This window comes from Microtus pennsylvanicus, chromosome 18 (genome assembly GCF_037038515.1).
Source record: "Microtus pennsylvanicus isolate mMicPen1 chromosome 18, mMicPen1.hap1, whole genome shotgun sequence".
Taxonomy (NCBI): domain Eukaryota; kingdom Metazoa; phylum Chordata; class Mammalia; order Rodentia; family Cricetidae; genus Microtus; species Microtus pennsylvanicus.
The window spans coordinates 40,904,299-40,921,676 of record NC_134596.1 but is presented as its reverse complement, the minus strand read 5'-3'; the positions used below and the strand labels follow the sequence as shown (position 1 = coordinate 40,921,676).

At 54.7% G+C, this 17,378-nt stretch overlaps 2 protein-coding genes across 4 annotated transcripts in view; both read left to right on the top strand.

The window, feature by feature from the left end:
• The window catches only part of Capn5 (calpain 5), a 56,521-nt gene that overhangs the window by 24,375 nt on the left and 14,768 nt on the right, over positions 1–17,378 (top strand). For all 3 annotated transcript variants that reach the window (XM_075952463.1, XM_075952465.1, XM_075952464.1), the window contains exons 3-4: positions 560–691; positions 15,915–16,123. In XM_075952463.1, the coding sequence (XP_075808578.1) occupies positions 560–691; positions 15,915–16,123 (341 nt within the window). The remainder of the gene's footprint in view (positions 1–559; positions 692–15,914; positions 16,124–17,378) is intronic.
• On the top strand, positions 6,879–8,440 carry Omp (olfactory marker protein). Its single transcript, XM_075952467.1, has one exon. The coding sequence runs from the start codon at positions 7,063–7,065 to the stop codon at positions 7,552–7,554; it is 492 nt and encodes a 163-aa protein (XP_075808582.1). The 5' UTR covers positions 6,879–7,062; the 3' UTR covers positions 7,555–8,440.

The window sequence follows — 17,378 nt, the reverse complement described above, 5'->3', positions numbered from 1 at the left end:
AGACCAAGACCCAGAAACTAGGATGGGGAGGGCCTGAGTCCTGCCAGACATGACTCTGCCTGGCAGCTGTCCCCACCTGGTTCCTAGCGTCTCCTGTGTCCCCGTGGCCATGCCTGTGTATCTCTGTGAAAAATCAACAGAATTTCTGCCCCACGCTGGCATTCGTATGTCCTGCGTTCCGACAAGTCCTGCCTGTCTTTGAGCTTCTGTTCCTCGTCCTTAGAACGGAGTAGCAACCCCATCACTGCCTGAACGCCCTCATTTTGTACTCAGCGTTAGTCCTTTTGGGGCTTGTCATTTGATTGCTTTGTGACTGGCCTTGAGGGCCGGCTGCACGGGGAGATCTACTCAAGGCAAGAAGAAGGTGGTGGCCCAGGGTCCAGCAAGCTGAATCTTTCTTCAGCTGTTATCTGTCAGCTCACCCTAGTGGAAATGCCCTCTGGCCGAGGAGGGAGACACAGTCCAGGCAGGACTTTGGGATATGGTTGGCCATGTGGGAGAGAGGGCAGTGAGGCATCTATGCCCCCAGGTTCTCATGTTCTTCTCTCCCTCCCTGCAGGATATCTGCGATGATCCCCGCCTCTTTGTAGATGGCATCAGCTCCCATGACCTGCACCAGGGCCAGGTGGGCAACTGCTGGTTTGTGGCCGCCTGCTCGTCACTGGCCTCCCGAGAGTCCCTCTGGCAAAAGGTAAGGTCTGGGGAGTGGCAGCTGCAGGGGCTATCAGCCCGTGGCGCTTGCTGCCAGGAAAGTGTGGCATCGGGAGGCTTGTGGTGCTTCCTGAAAGCCTGCCGCTGCGCTGGGCTGGGCCTCAGTTAGCAGACTGGCCTTCCCTCGCCTGTTTAGCCTGGGATCCTCAGGGTAATTCCCAAGGTGATTCTGATGTGTCCCCTCTCCAACTGCTGAGGGACGAGGGACCGTGGAGCAGAGGCTACCCCTGTGAAGTGTGCACACTGCCTGTGTTATCCTCGGTGTAGGGATACCACTCAGTGCTCAGTAACTGTTGTGTGACACAGGCCAGTTGCTGGCTTTTCCTGGGCCTCGGTTTTCTCAGTTGTTCATCAGAGTGCGGTCTAGACAGCTCCACCTTTCATGATTTCCGGATTCATGCTGTTGATGTTCTGGGCCAAGGTCTGGGGATTGATGGAATGGGTCCCAGGCCTGCCTCTTGAACCTTCTTGGCAACGCTCAGCAGGAGACCTTAAATATAACACTTGGAACCACTTTCCCAAGGAGGGGAGGCCATTTTCAGTTACATAGTGAGTTCAGGACTAGTCGGGATGTGTGAGACCCTCTGAAAATCATGAAGAAGAAGGAGGAGGGGGGGGAGAGGAGAAGGAGGGGTAGGAGGAGAAGGAGGGGGAGGAAGAGACACTCACTGTTCTTATAGGACCCCTGGCAGGGTAGCTCTCAGTCAGCGATGGCCACACTGACCTATTTTGTAATAATTATTATCCCTAAACATAAGCGTGTTCCAGGTGTTCCGGGCAGGGGAGATGGCTCAGTAGGCAAGGCCTTCAAGCCTGAGTTTGACCCCTATGACCCCCATGGTGGAATAAGAGAATAGACTCCCACAAGTTATCTTCCTACCTCCATATAAACAAACAAACAAACAAACAAACAAGTAATTGAAACAGGGCGCAGGAATAGGATACATTTTTTTCTTCCTTTCCCAGGCATCCAGCCGCCAGAGGGAGCTGTGTCCTTAGCCAACACCCAGGCCTTTGCAGGACCTCTATCCTCCTCTCCTGTCTCCTGAAGAGTGTGGGCCCCTAGCCACCCAGTAGGTGTCCCTGTCAGGGTCACGACCCCTGCACACTGTGGGCCTTTGGTACTCAGAGCCCACTGCTATGGCATACAGGGGTGGGAGTCTATGCTGGACAGCCTCAGACTGGAGGGCAAAGAAGGGTATGTCTGTTGTGGGTGTCGAGGGCTGGAGAGAACTCAGCCCGGAACCATCCATCATCCGGATGGAGGACTGGTCCTCAACACAGCAACCTCCAGCCCCGACTCTGAGCAAGGGCTGCACGGCCTTGGCTTGCAGGGGCATGTGGGCCCTGTGTGTTGCTCCACCCTGCCCTGTAATTGCCTGTTTATCCGAGTCTCCCCTCTAGAGGTGAACTCCCCAGGGGCAGAGCTGGCCCAGTCTGCCCCTTCTTGCTGAGTCTGGTGTGATGAGCAAAGGTTGGGGAACAGAGGGCTGCCCCACCTTGAACCCAGTACTGCCCTGTGACTCTGAAGCTGACCTTTCTGTCCATTTCCCGCGGGTCTCTTGATGGACTGGAGCCTAACCAGGTCTGGCAATGCATTGTCAAGGAAGATCCTCACCTTGCTGTTTCACTGACTTGGCCTCGCGGCTCTGCTCCCCGTCTAGCTGATGGAGAAGCTTGCCTGCTTCTCATCAGTGTGGAACCACTACCTTCTGCAGGACTGAGACCCCAACCCTGGTGGTCTCCCAGGCTGACCTCCAGGAGTTTGGCGGTGGGGGAGGCTGGACCAGGGTTGGATGCGCTAGGCTGATTGCGGTCCACCTCCGGGAGCTGGTGTGCTGACAGGTCCCTGGTTCATGCGAGGAGGCCCTGGGGAGCTCATTACCGTGCCTTACATCCCCGGCAGTCCCCGCTGACGGGTCCCTGTTTGTTGTCACCCTCTTGTTCTGTCCTGTTGCCCCGCAGAGCCTCCCTGACCTTCGTCTGTTTTTTTCCCCTGGAAGAGCAGTAGGGGGAGTTGTGCCCCGAACCCCGCCCACCTCTACTCTCCCAGTGCTGAGTACTAGATGTAGATGTACTTCCTGCCCTTCCTCTAGGAAGCTGTTCCTTTCTTACAAGACCTCAGGGTAGTCTGGGGCTGATGGGCACAGGATTCCAAGCCTGCCAGGCTGAGTCTGTTCTGGTTGGTGGTCACTGATGTTGGCTTCCGTGTCAACCTGGCTTTCCAGGCCCCGTAGACAAATGCTGGGCATTTAGGAGTGCCCTTGCTTACACAGCTTCTCTCCCACCCCCCTCGTGCATCCCACCCAATCATCTGCTCCGCAGGGCTCCCTCTCATGTGGGTCAGTATGGCCTCCTCCGGCTCAGTAGTTTGTTCCCTAAGTCAGACGATGGGTCTGAGGTGACCAGGCCCCGTGAACCCACACGTAGGATATGGTTAGGTTAAATGCTTGTCACGGGGCTCAGCTTAGGCCAGATCCAAGGTTCTTTGGGAGGTGGCCTCGCATGGGTCTGCTGCCTGCTCATAGCTGCCCAGGACCCAGGGGTAGCCTGTCAGAGTCCCGGCTGGCAGTAAAGACAGACGTGACCATCACGCAAAGCAAGAGTGTTGGGGCAGTGAGTGAGGCAGGGGTTGTCAGTCCTGGGCAGTGCTGGGCAGAGTAGAGGGTGCTGGGACCAGGCAATCTTTGTTGACAGTTTAAATGTTTTCCAGTTTTCCCAGATTGCAGCGGGGAGACCTTGCATTCAAGGCCCACCTAGGCTATTCATTAAACCCTGTCTCAGCAACAACGAAACAACAACAATGATAAATCGAATGTCTCCCACTCTGTCCCAGCCCATGCCTCAGTTATGAATCAGATCATTAGGAAGTGATGAGTGGGGGTGGTGGAGAGATGGCTCAGTGGTTAGGAGCCCTGCCTGCTCTTCTGGAGGACCTGGGTTCCAATCCCAGGCATGGCAGCTGACAACTGTGTGAACCTCCATGATCCATCACCCCCACACAGACATACAGGCCTAACACCAATGCAGATAAAATTTTAAAAATTGAAAAAAATAAGTAATAAATGGAGGACTTAGCCGTGTCCCGGGTACACAGTATGTTTGGGGACTGTACATGTGAAATGCTCAGGAGGACTTAGCCGTGTCCTATGTACACTATATGTTCTGGGGACTGAACATGTGAAATGCTCAAGAGGACTTAGCCGTGTCCTATGTACACTATATGTTCTGGGGACTGAACATGTGAAATGCTCAGGAGGACTTAGCCGTGTCCTATGTACACTGTATGTTCTGGGGACTGAACATGTGAAATGCTCAGGAGGACTTAGCCGTGTCCTATGTACACTGTATGTTCTGGGGACTGAACATGTGAAATGCTCAGGAGGACTTAGCCGTGTCCTATGTACACTGTATGTTCTGGGGACTGAACATGTGAAATGCTCAGGAGGACTTAGCCGTGTCCTATGTACACTGTATGTTCTGGGGACTGAACATGTGAAATGCCCGTAAGGCCCATGTGCCATTCTCCACCCAGAGGTGTGAGGGTCTCCTCATCCTCTTCTCTGCTGGGGCTGAGGAGGTTGTCTGGGGTGCTCCCTTTGTTTTCCTGCACGCGTCTGCAGCCACGGGGGCCCCTTCAAAGTGGCCTTTCTCTCCTGCGTTCCCTCCTCCATCTAGCCTCGGATGGCTCCTCACAGGGTCTGTCTGTCCAGTGGCTGGCAGAGTTGCTGCGTCCACCTCCTTCCCTCTCTGGCCACAAACATATATCACACAGTTCTTTCCTGGCTCCTCCCGCCTGCCCGTCTGTGGGTCCCCAATTACAGCTGTCACAGCTTCCTTCACCCCCGACTGCCTGCAAGGTGCACCCCCTCCCCGTAGCGGACCAGCCCGCTCTAGCGGTTCTGTGGCCCTGGGTCCCTTTAGGGATTAGAAAGGCTGACACCCCACCCCCACCCCACCTTCCCCCGGGATGTAGAAGCCTGAGTGTCTGTACAGATGCCAGCTTCCTCAGCCTCAGCCTCTGGCACGCTGTCCTTGCCAGCCTGCTGTGCTGGCTGGCTGCCTGGCACAGAGCGCTCGGCACCTCTGATTTCTCAGCCTTTCTGGACATCGTTAGGTCTGAGAGGTTAACACCTGCCCTCTGCCCTCGGCCCCGTCACTCTGGCAGCAGCTCCATCCGTCCTCACCTTCAACCACTTGTTACTGAACCCACAGCTTGTGTAGGACCCTTTCCCTGGTGTGCTGAGACCGGTCTCTACCTCGCCTTCTAGGCTTCTAGGCCACCTTTTGTCGTTGCCATTCATTCATTCATTCAGCGTTCAGCATTTCTGCCCTTCACTTAGCTTTCGGAACGTCCCCTGAGCATGGAAGCCATGTTCTCACTTACGGGGATGAACAAGACAGACGTGGCCCTGCCAGGGTGTCCAGTTCAGTGGGCAGGCACTGGCCAACCCCGTGCAAAGCTTGCGTTTGCACCCCCACTCATGCGCATCGGCTCTCACATCGCACACTTTCTCTTGTTCACACGCATGCACGCACACTCTTTCGAGCACTTACACAAACACAAATACGAACTGGGCTTGCCGTGCGGCTTTGTGGATAAAGGTGCTTGCCAACTAACAATCGGGGTTCAATCCTGGAACCCATATGGTGGGTGGAGAGAACCAGCTCCTTCAAATTGTCCCTGACCTCCATATATGACCTATGGTATTTACACACAAACACATATGCATGCATGTACTCACACACAAATGGAATGAAAATAATTTAAGGTCAGAATGTCACTCTGGAAGCGCAGAAGGCATTCCTCTTCAGAAAGGATGTCGAAGCCCCTCAGCCATATCGCCCTGAAGGCCGGCGAGCGAGCAGGCTGCTTGATTCAGCTCTTACCATACTGTTTCTGGGATTGCTGCTGGTAGCCCCAGTTTGTTTTTCCCATTGCTGGGAACTGAATCCAGAGTCTGTCCGTGCTAGGCAAGGGCTCTGTCAAGGACACCCTGGACGCCTCTCCTTTATCCTAAGATCCCCAACGGCGAGGCTGAGGCAGGAGGATTGTGAGGTTGACCCACTGAGATCCTGTCTTCAAGTAAAAGGATCAGATTTAGGGGCTGTAGTTCGGTGAAAGAAGCTTTGGGTTCAGTTCCCTGTATTGCCGAAAAAAACAACCCAAATGAAAAGCACTTGCCGTGATGGCTCACACCTGTGAACCCAGCACTTGGGAGACCCAAGCAGTAGGATTGCTCGGAGTTTGAAGGCAGCCTGGATGGCTATACGGTGAGACCTTGTCTCAAAGACAAACAAGCAAACATAACAAGCAAGCTGTGCTAATTATCAACACACTGGTTCACTTGGCCTCCGTCTAGCCATGCATTGTGCTTCTGTCCCCTAAACCCTTCTGATCGTTTCCAGTTACGACACCTTGCCCCCCGCCTCTTTCCTGTGTGTGACATCCTGTAACAGCCACATCTCTCTATCACCACTGCCCAGACACACTTCCGTCTCCAGTCCCACCATCTGTCCGCATACACTGGCTGGGCTCTGCCTCCGATTGCTCCCTGGCCTGGAGAAGGTGTCTCGTAGGGGAGGTGGAGGATCAGTGTAGGCAGAAGGCCTGGTGGGATTCGGGTGGAAGTGAGAGCCGGGCCTGTGGCTATGTGGCGTACTGTGTGGTTAGATGGATTGAACCATGGCTTCCGGGAGCAGAGCCAGGCAGCTGTCTGGCAGGTGATTTGGGATTTGAGAGTTGCAGGTTCAGCCAGGTTGGGTCCTAGTGATGCTAAAGGAGAGGAGGATGCCCAGGGCATTTGGGAAGCGGAATTGACAGGAATTGGCAGGTGGATCAGAGAGAATGAAGAGAGGATGGGGCACCAGTGGCCCCAAGCTGGCCAGGAAACCAGTGACGGATAGACGGGTGCATCTTGGTGCTGCCCTGTCCCCTCTTCCCGAGTTACCTCCCTGTGTCTATACCCCTCACTTCTCTCCCAACAGCCCCATGCAGCGCTCCCTCCTTCACAAACAAGCAAGCCTCTGGCTTGTTGCTCCTACTGTAGTCAAGGTGATTGCCACAGCAGTTGACATCAGCACTCTGGTCCCGAAGGAGCCTGTCACCCTCCAGCCTGCCTAAGGCACGGCGTTACCACCTCTGCAAGGAGCAGAAAGGAGGCAGCTGGACACACACTCTGATCTGAGAACTGGGCGGGGCCAGAAAGGGCCAGTGGCCAAAAAGGAGAGTCTGGAAAGGGAGGCGGGCCTTCAGGGGGCCTCCTCTCTTGGCACCTGAAGCTCCAGCCCACTTGGTTCCCTGACATTGGCGGGAGTGGTGGCAGTGGCAACAGCTGTAGCGCCTGGGCCATGGCAGAGGACGGGCCACCGAAGCAGCAGCTGGACATGCCTCTGGTTCTAGACCAGGACCTGACCAAGCAGATGCGGCTACGAGTCGAGAGCCTCAAACAGCGTGGGGAGAAGCGGCAGGATGGCGAGAAGCTGCTCCGGCCAGCCGAGTCTGTGTACCGTCTCGACTTCATCCAGCAACAGAAGCTGCAGTTTGACCGCTGGGATGTGGTCCTGGATAAGCCGGGCAAGGTCACCATCACGGGCACCTCGCAGAACTGGACGCCTGACCTCACCAACCTCATGACGCGCCAGCTGCTGGACCCTGCTGCCATCTTCTGGCGCAAGGAAGACTCCGACGTCATGGATTGGAATGAGGCCGATGCCCTGGAATTTGGGGAGCGCCTGTCTGACCTGGCCAAAATCCGCAAGGTCATGTATTTCCTTATTACCTTTGGCGAGGGCGTGGAGCCTGCCAACCTCAAGGCCTCTGTGGTGTTCAACCAGCTCTGACGACAGCCCTGGCAACCCTGCCTCTGGCCCACAATTCCCCCTTGCCTGAACCTCCTGCCACATGTATATTTTGGGGACATTCTTCTAACTGCTCCTTCTGTGCTTGACTTGGCTAAAGGTCCCCTGAGTCCTACATGGCCCCCTTTCCTGGTGCTAGTGCTGCGGCTCACAGGGCTGACCCATGGCTCCATAGTCTAGAAGCTGGACACTGCTACTGTAGACGATAGAGGCCTTTTGGGTTCATGTGGCCAGAATGATGGACTTCTTGGGCACCTGCCACCTCTGCTTCATTGTGGACAGAGAGGGACTGAGAGACCAAAAGGCTAACCAAGAAATCCAAATAACCAACCATTGGATTTCCTACAGGGATGGAAGACTGAGACATGACAGGAACTGCCTTCTGGGGAACCTGGCAAGAAGGCATTTGCCTGACGGCTAAAGCTGGCATCAGGAGATGGATGCCCAGTGGCACTCTGGCAGCGGGAAGGTGCTTTTCCCAGTGTCAACACCAGCCTGCTGTGACCTTAAGGCCTTCCAGACACTGGGCAGGATTTCAGCAGGGCTTGGTCTGTCTGGCAGAGGGTGGCTGGCTTTGCAGGTCTCACCCCGGTTGCTGTGGAGAAGGGAAAGAGCATGTAGAAGCTGACCCAGCTCTAAGTACCCGCACATATGTATATGTTGAGAGATAGCATGCTATATTTGTATGGATATGTGCCCGAGGGCTAACACTAGTCAGGAATAAGGCTGACTTTAGCTTAGTTGTTGAGCAGTTGGTACTAGGTCCTGGGCTTGGTGGAGGTGACCCTGTCTGCGTCCTCCTTGGTGCAGGGCTTCCTGAACTGGGAGACTAAGGCTCAAATGGGAAAGCAGAGAACTGAGTTGGGGGGTCCAGGGCTCTGAGCCAGAAACACTGATGTCCCCGATAGGACGGCTGGCCTTTGCAGGTCTCTGATCAGGAACACAGGTGCTGTGTCCTGCTGTAACTTCTCTGGGCGTTTACTGGGGGTTCTACCAGAGTGGAGGCACATGGGTAAGGCTTTGGGGCGGTTATTATGTCTGATGTCTGAAGTGGGTTGAATGTTTCCAGATGTGATGTCTAATACTGGACTGGCTTCAGAGGCTATCCAGGTAAACCCACTCCCCAAACCGACAGGGAAACAGAGGCACGGGTATCGGCAGACTCCGTCCTGCCCCAAGCCTCATTTCCTCCACCCTGTGCATGCCGAGAGAAGCCTCACCTGCCACCTGGCATCAGTCAGAGGTACTCTGCCTCAAGGCTGTCTCATCTGAGATGCCAATGCATGGAGATCTGAAGGTAGGACCCGTCCAGTGGGTGGACTACCAAGAGCGCAAGCTCCAGCTCAGGGTCGGGATTCTGGAGGCAGGAGATAGGCTGTGTTGCTGGGTCTGGTGGCTATTGCTTGCAGAAGCACCTGCTAGTGCCTTCTAGACGCTGGTGACTCTAGAGAGCCATACCTAGACAGGGGCCCCACCTTTCTGACCTCTCCCTACAGCTCTCAAGACCCCCTTGGTTCACGCTGCTTGTCCCCCAATTCTGTCTCACCCCGTATTCCCTGTGGGGGCTTGAGTGTCTCTGCCGTGCTTGTCACATGTCCCCAATAAAGACTTCATGCCCTCACTTCTGCAGTGTGGTGTGCCTCTGTGATGTGGTTTGTATCTCTTGCTGCAAGCCCACATCAGAAGCATTCCCTCCCTGTGGGGACCTTGCAGTTCTGAGGAACTCCATCCTGCCAAGCTTCAGGATGATTGAGCGGTGAGGTCCCATGTCAGGACAGGGTTTCATCTGTCTCATCTGTCTTAGGTCTCCTGGCTGCCCTGCAGGGACCAACCCAGCCTCTGGGGTATGAAAGAGACAACTGAGGCTGTGCTTGGGGCAGGACCCTTGGGAGTGGAATGGGTGAGGCTGACACCGGTTTAGACTGGTCTTGATCACTGCTTGGGTGTGTCCTCTAGGAGTCCCTGACCCTCTCCTGGGCTTGGCCTTCCAGGTTAGTCCCTGGCTTTAGGTCACCTCTTCAGAACTATGTCCTCTGACCCTGGCACTGGGATAGCTGGGGAAACTGGCATCTTAGAGCCCCACCTCATGGCTCAGCCCTCCTCATCTCCCGCGTCCACTCATTTCTGGATAGGGACAATTGAGGCCCATGGGAGGAGGCCTCCATTCTGAAACATGGAGGGGTGGACTGGGAATGGGGTTCTGAGCCCTTGAACCTTTGATCCCGCCGCTGTGACCTCCTGTGATGGCCTTGGAAAATTCGTTCTTCCACCTCTTTTGGGGACCCATGCGCATTAGGATGGCTTCCTACAGAGAGACGTGTCAGAGGGCTCTGTGGGTTGGCTTGCTAGCTTCAGAGCACTCCGAAATTCTCCCCTCAGCTTCTGTCACCTGGCTCCCATGTCTCATAGTGTCCAGAGGTGTTTCCCTATGCTCTCTCCCCCTGGTTCAGGAGCCTCTGTGTTCCCACGTGCCCCTCCCAAACTACCTCCTTCCATTTTATCCAGTCAGCCTTGAAGCTGGCCTCTGAGAAAGGCAAAGTCCAGGAGAGGAATCCAGCTTCCAGCCCCTGTGAACTGCAGTGGTCTGGCCCTGTCCCCAGGTGTACACACACGTGGATATGACCCATTCGCCACGGAAACCACTGAGAATCGTGGAACCAGAAGTCCTGCTGTTCTGAAGCCTCTGCCTGGCAGAGAGCCAGTGTCTGTAGCTCCAGGGCCCTGTTCTGCCTGCCAGTGATTGGCTCTGTGGCCCCAGGCAGCCTCTCTGGGTTGTTTTCTACCTGGTAGTCAGCAGTGCCTCCCTTACAGGTGCTGGAAGGTCACACGGAGAATGTCGGCGGAGCTAAGACCCTAGAAGTCACTTGTATGTCAATAGCTTCCTACAGACACTGTAGATTATCTTGGGAGAAGGGTTAGGAGAAGTTATTCACAGAACAAGAACTTAAGGTTCAGAGAGGTAAACAGCATTGCCTGCAACTGCACAGCCGGCCAATGTTGATGGCAGTAGGTGTTGGGGCGGGATCGGCAGGTGCCAGGCCAGGCTCTTGGCCCCAGAGAGTGGTAATGGACCGAGTTTTCTCTCATTACTATTAGGCTCAGATGTCCCAGCGGAAGGGACATCTGACCATTACACTGTGCCTTAGAGAGTGGAGGACCAGAGTTCTCTTGTCCTGGCCCAAGCAGTGGTGCCTGTCCTGGGCACACAGGGATGGTTGGATGGTACGTGACTGCCTGACCTCTCCAGTCTTTGGGTCTGAGACCTGGGGAATCTGAGACCTGTGAAACCAGAAGCCGAGACTCGAGGAATACCACAGTGGAGGCGGGGGGCTGCTAGTGGAGCCACAGGGAATCCCCCTGGCGCCCCCACCCTGGCGTTTCACCAGGGTTGCTCAGAAGTGCCCTAAGGTAGCCCTTGGGATCTAAGGCAGACATCTGAGCGGCTCCTGCTTGTCTCCTGTTCTTCACACTCATTTTCACACTTGATCACACTACACTCAGGTCCTGGGCAGTGTCACCCTTCCTGGGCTCTTGACCCCTAAACCCAGTGTAGACAGGTGCCGCCCAAGGGGAATTCTGGTCAGGCTCTTTAGTCTGAGACGTGCTTAGGAAACTCAACACCAGAGGGCGCTGTAGGGTGTTGCTCGGTGTGGCTCACACACACAGATGCATAGACACACAGACACACATGCACTTGAGGTGGGTAGTGTTGGAGGGTGTTTTGTTTTGTTTTTGTTTTCAAGACAAGGTATCTCTGTGTAGTGCTGGCTGTCCTGGAACTCATGCTGGCCATAGACCAGGCTGGCCTCGAACTCACAGACATCTGCCTGCCTCTGTCTCCGTCTCCTGACTGCTGGGATTAAAGGCGTGTGCCTCCACTGCCGAATACGTTGGAGGTTATTGATGACTCTGGGCGGGAGATTTTCTCAGGGACTGTCTGCCTCCCTGTCCCTAAGTTCTCAGACTGATGTGTCTGCAGATACCACAGCCCTCTACAGTGTACAAAGTTCCTCGAGGCCATCTGTTATCATAACAGCCCTGGAGGTGAAAGAAGGCAACTTGGAGGCCTCGCTGTGACCAGCATTCACATTGGTGCTGGGCCAGGCCCTGTACTGGGAATCCAAGGAGGAACCATGTTTGGCTGTAGCCCCATTAAGGAAATCCCTAGTTCTGGGGAGCCAGGAGGGGTTGCCCAGCTGCCAAGGGTTAGCCTCTTGGAGGTAAAGGAAGGAGGGTGCAAGTCGAGCCAGGCACACAGGATGTGCCTTGGGGCATCCTGAGGTGTTGTGCAGTTGTAGTGGATTTTGGTGGAGCCTACAGAGAGGAGATGTTGGGGCAGGAGGTGAGGAGGTCAGCAGATTCCCAGGTCATGCCTGGCATCCCCGGTGGCATATAGGGACCACAGAGCATCCTTCAGAACAGCCGCTCTCGGTCTTACCACATCTTACGCCTCTCACCTCCCCACATGAGTTCATCCGCAGATGCTGATGGGTACAAACCTAAAGGAGAAGGAATCGTATGAAAGACACGGAGTTATAGGGCTGGAGAGATGACTCGATGGTTAAGAGAGCTTGTTGCTCTTCCAGAGGACCTGAGTTCAGTTCCCAGCACCCACGTGGTGGCTCACAACCATCTGTACCCCCTGGCCTCTGCAGGCACCAGGCATGCAAGTACACAGAGACATACATACAGGCAACATACCCATACATGTTAACTTTTAAATATGTATAGTAAATATATTTACTCTTAAAGTAATCCAAACAATGTTTGGAATCCAAAATTCTAGATTTGATGGGTTTTTGGTATTTATATATTTGTTTTACTTGTTGAGCATTTTAAATCTGAAAACCCCAAACCCACAGATCCAAATTCCCAAATCTTCTGAACATCACGTCTGTGCTCAAAACATTTCAGATTTGGGGGTCTCGCTTTTCAGATTAGGGCCGCCTACCTTGAATCATTAAATACACAGAGCAGTCTCAAAGACAGACACTTGTCCGTTTGCTTAAAGAGAAAAGTCCTCCATAACTGTGGCTCAGTTGCCCTTGCTGGTTTTCATTTTCTCTTGCAATTTATTTGTTGAAGAAACTAGATCATTTGTTATGTGGATTTCTCACTGGGTGGATTTTGCTGGCTGTGTCCTCACGGGGACGTTTGGCGTGTTCTCTGGCTCCTGCGCTTCTGTAAGCCGGGATTTGTCCCAGTGGCTTGGTAAGATTCACGCAGAAGTCACATTTTGTCCTCTTGTCTTTTTCTCCCTCTCTTTCTCTTTCTTGTGATGTTAAGTGACCATTGTATAATGGTTTTCAGACAGGGTTCCTTATATGAAGCCCGCCTAGAACTTGGCATGCAGCCATGTGGAAATTTCTGGTCATCTTTCCTCCACCTCGCAAATTCTGGGATGCCAGGCATGAGAAACCACATCGGGATTATTTTGTGCTGGGGATCCAACCCAGGCTTCCTACATGTTAGGCAAGCACTCACCAGTGAGCCGCATTCGTAGCCCTTATTAGTCCCTTGAAACAGGGTCTAGCCCAGGCAGGCCTAGAATTCATCTTCCTGTCTCAAACTCCCCAATCTCTGCCCTACAGCCCAGTGCATCCATTAATTCTTCAATGGCTTCAGAATAAAAGGGACTGAATTTCATCCTTTCTTCCACACTATTGCCTGGGTTATGTTTTCGGACAGAGACCCCCTTCCCTTGCTGTGCAGAGAAAGGCGGGGTAATGCTTCATTCTCTCTCTGTATTTCCCATCTCAAGAAGTCGGTCGCCGCTGCCCTTCTCCCATAGTGGCTGTTCTGAGTCTATGACCTCATGAGCTTGAACACGCTCACTGCTCAGGGCATGGCAGTCCCTTCCTAAAGCTCAGATGCATCTACCTGTGGTAGCTTCCTGAGTCTTCTGGCCTAGATAGGGAGGCTGGGGACCTCCTTGACTGGTGATGTAGCCAGATGCCCAGCAGGCAACACAGAGACCAAGCAGCAAAAGCTACTCTGAACCCACCCTATGCCAATTCTAATGGCTGTGATGCAGGAGGGGAAACTGAGGCCACCAGGGATCCTGACTCTGGATCTCTGGCCCGGGAGCCTCATTATCTGTTTCTTGGACGACTGTAGGCTCAGGGCCAAACCCTGCTGTTGACTAATGATCCTCCCAGGTCCCAGCTTATCTCCCATGCCCTCTGAGGGCTCCTCCTCCTTCCATTGCTGTCCAGAGTACCCCGTGCAGAGTCTCAGGGGAGGAGGCGTGGCTCTCCACCGTTGGGTACGATTCTGTATCCCTGGGCAGTTTCTCTGGACCTCAGTTTACCCATCTGTGCAGTGGGATGACCCCACCTTGTATAGGCCCCATTTTTTCTTTGTATTCAGTGTTCTATGTTCAGAGAAAGCTAGGGAGACAATGCAAGGGGTTAGGACAGAGGTGAAGGCTCACAGAGTTAGGTGAAGGCAGAGGTAAGGAGAGGAAAGGAAGGAACTGGCGATTAGACCATGCCTGGTTACAGATCTGGGCCCAGGTTGCTAAGCCCGTGTTGGAACCCTGCCTGTGGCAGTCTTGGCTAGCGACTTCCGGGGGCATCATCCTGCACAGCCTTGGGGGAGGCACAGTAGACAGCCGTGTGCCTGGCACCTCACAGGGCTCCTTCCAGAAGAGGGGAGGTAGTGCTGCTCCCGGAGTTGGCATCTTCATCTCCCTAGAGACAGCTCTCCTTTATGTGTGCCCCGTTGATGTGTAAGTTGTGTAAACAACACATCCCAAAGGAGTGTGAGGGTGGAGGCTCCGACCAGCACAGCCTCTCAGTGAAGCTGCCGCTGTGTGCCAGCCCAGCCTGTGTTTGGGCGCTGCTGTCTGAACCAGGGTGGCTTTCTCCTAGAAGTAACTGCCTGTGCTCTGAGTGGGGCTCAGCCACACTTTGTTCACACACGGCGGAGTGAGCTGGTTGTCCTGCCGTGGAAGGCTGAGTGGTCCCCCTTTCTGCCTGCCGCCTGTTGTCAGAGGACCTCTGTTTGTCCTCTTGTCCTTGGGGACACCTCTGCCAGCTCCTAGGACATCTCAGAGCTGTGGCCAGTGCCAGGGTACTCCGTATTCTCCCTCCCCTCCACACCATGGGCGCTTTTGTCCCTTCCTCTCCTGCCAGACTCAAAGCGTCTTGTGGGAATGTACTCTGTCTGGGTCATCTTGGTCTTCAGTGTCTAGCACAGTCCAGGGCCCACCCAGGAGTTCGTACAGCTAAATAACTCATCTGTCAGTACACAGGCCTGGGTTTGAATCCCAGCCTCAAACCCAGCTCTACCTGCCTCCAAAGACCATGAGCTTTTATTGTTGTTTTCCTGACCCTGCGACTCTGGATCAACGACTTGCCCCCTCCGAGCATTAATTTTCTCACCTGTCAAGACGAGATGGAGCCACTGTGAAAAGTACACTGACCTAGTCTGTGTCAGGTCCAAGCCCTGGAGTTTGCAAGACTCTCTATAAATACTAGATACTAGAGTCCTAAGGGGTGTCTGTGCGTTTATGCATGCAGTCAACATATGTGTAACACACTTGCCCCTGGGCCAGGAGGATGTAAAGCAAGAAAATTGGAAGCTCTTCCCGCAGGGAAGCTCTGCCCATGGGAGCTCCGCCCATGGAGAAGCTCCGCCCACGCGGAGCTCCGCCCACGGGTTGCTGACACCAGATAGTACCGGACCTTGAACAAGCGCTACTGGGCACTTGCTGTAATAACCCAGTGAAATTGTGGATTTTAGGGACGTGCTTGGCCCAGAGGCTGAGGGATGGGGTCCTTGTCTGGCCTAGAGTTAAGGCGGACTTCCTGGACAACAAAATGGCCACTGAAGGAGGAATTGTGAGGAATGAGGGCAAGGAGCTAGCCTGGGAGCCCAGAGCAGGGCGGCCGGGTGGGAGACCCCTTAGGAGAGTGACGTCATTTGTCCGTTTGCTGCTGAGTGAGAACCAGGGTGGTTGTGGGTGTCAATGCCGTTACAATGACTGGGAGTCAGAGATGGTGAGGGGGCAGGGTGGCGCTGGTGGGAAGGCAGGAGCTGAGAGGACCTGCTTAGGTGGAGAGGGAGACAGAGAGGAGTCTGGCATGGCTGCTGGTTTCCAGCTGGGGCTGCCTGGATGGCTGGGGTGGACGGAACAGTGTGAGGGAGGCTTTTGGCTAGAAGGGGCCCGAGTCTCTGACTGACAGATACGGAACCCAGGTCCCAAGACCAGAGTGCTGACAAGTCCCAGTGTTCATGCAGTGGTGGGCTGGAACCCAGCACTCCCGTTTCTTTGGGGTCATGCACTGCCTTTCTCTCAGGAGTCAGTTGCCTCTCAATGTCCTCATCTGTCTCCCTAGGTCATCCCAGACTGGAAGGAGCAGGAATGGGACCCCGAGAAGCCTGATGCCTATGCCGGCATCTTCCATTTCCACTTCTGGCGCTTCGGGGAGTGGGTGGACGTGGTCATCGATGACAGGCTGCCCACAGTCAACAACCAGCTCATTTACTGCCACTCCAACTCCAGAAATGAGTTCTGGTGTGCCCTGGTGGAGAAGGCCTATGCCAAGTAGGTGTGGCCAGGCGGGGTGGCCAGGTGGGTTGACCAGGCGGAGCTGTCTGGGTGGGATGACCAGGTGGGTTGACCAGGCAGAGCTGTCTGGGTGGGATGACCAGGTGGGTTGACCAGGTGGGTTGACCAGGTGGGTTGACCAGGCAGAGCTGTCTGGGTGGGATGACCAGGTGGGTTGACCAGGCAGAGCTGTCTGGGTGGGTTGACCAGGTGGGTTGACCAGGCAGAGCTGTCTGGGTGGGTTGACGAGGTGGGACTGTCTGGGTAGGATGACCAGGTAGGTTGACCAGATGGAGTTGTCTGGGTGGGTTGACCAGGTGGGACTGTGGGTAGGATAACCAGGTGGGTTAACCAGGTGGAGCTGTCTAAGTGAGTTGACCAGGTGGAGCTATCTGGGTGGGTTGACCAGGTGGAGCTATCTGGGTGGGATGACTAGGTGCATTGACTAGGTGGAGCTGTCTTGGTAGGATGACCAGGTGGGGTTGACCAGGTGGAGCTGTCTGGGTAGAAAGACCATGTGGAGTTGACCAGGCAGAGCTGTCTGGGTGGGTTGACTAGGTGGGACTGTCTGGGTAGGATGACCAGGTAGGTTGACCAGATGGAGTTGTCTGGGTGGGTTGACCAGGTGGGACTGTGGGTAGGATAACCAGGTGGGTTAACCAGGTGGAGCTGTCTGGGTGGGTTGACCAGGTGGGTTGACCAGGTGAGTTGACCAGATGGGTTAACCAGGTGGGTTGACCAGGTGAAGCTGTCTGGGTGGGTTGACCAGGTGGATGGAGCTGTCTGAGCGGGATGACCAGACCAAGTCATCAAGCCAGTGTGGACTGTTGCTGGGCGTCCTGGGCCATTAGGATGCTCTGTCACAGAGAGGTGAGGGACTGATGTCTACAACATGGTCAGAGCCTCAGCCTGAGGACCCTACCTGCTAGGTCTGTTGGGGTGGAGTGGAGACAGAGACTATGAGGAGAGGAACTGGGAGCAGATGGGGCCCAGGCAGGCATCACGCAGCGTTGGGTGCAGAGTTGACACTCAGGGCTATGGCAGTAGATCTTACCCTGGGGCCTTTCCTGGTCTGGATGGCAGACCGTGGCCCAGATGCCTGTCCTCCTCTTGTAGGACCTGGCACAGAATGAGCAAGAGTGTGCTGAGGAGTGAGACATTTGGGGGCAGGAATGCCAGCCGGTTCCAGCCAGCATGGAAGGGGTCTCTCCCTGGGTTCTCTTCCCAGGCCTTTGGGAATGTGTGTGTGTGT

Excerpts from the sequence above, each read along its gene's own strand:
- Omp (XM_075952467.1), top strand. The coding sequence starts at position 7,063 with ATGGCAGAGGACGGGCCACCGAAGCAGCAGCTGGACATGCCTCTGGTT.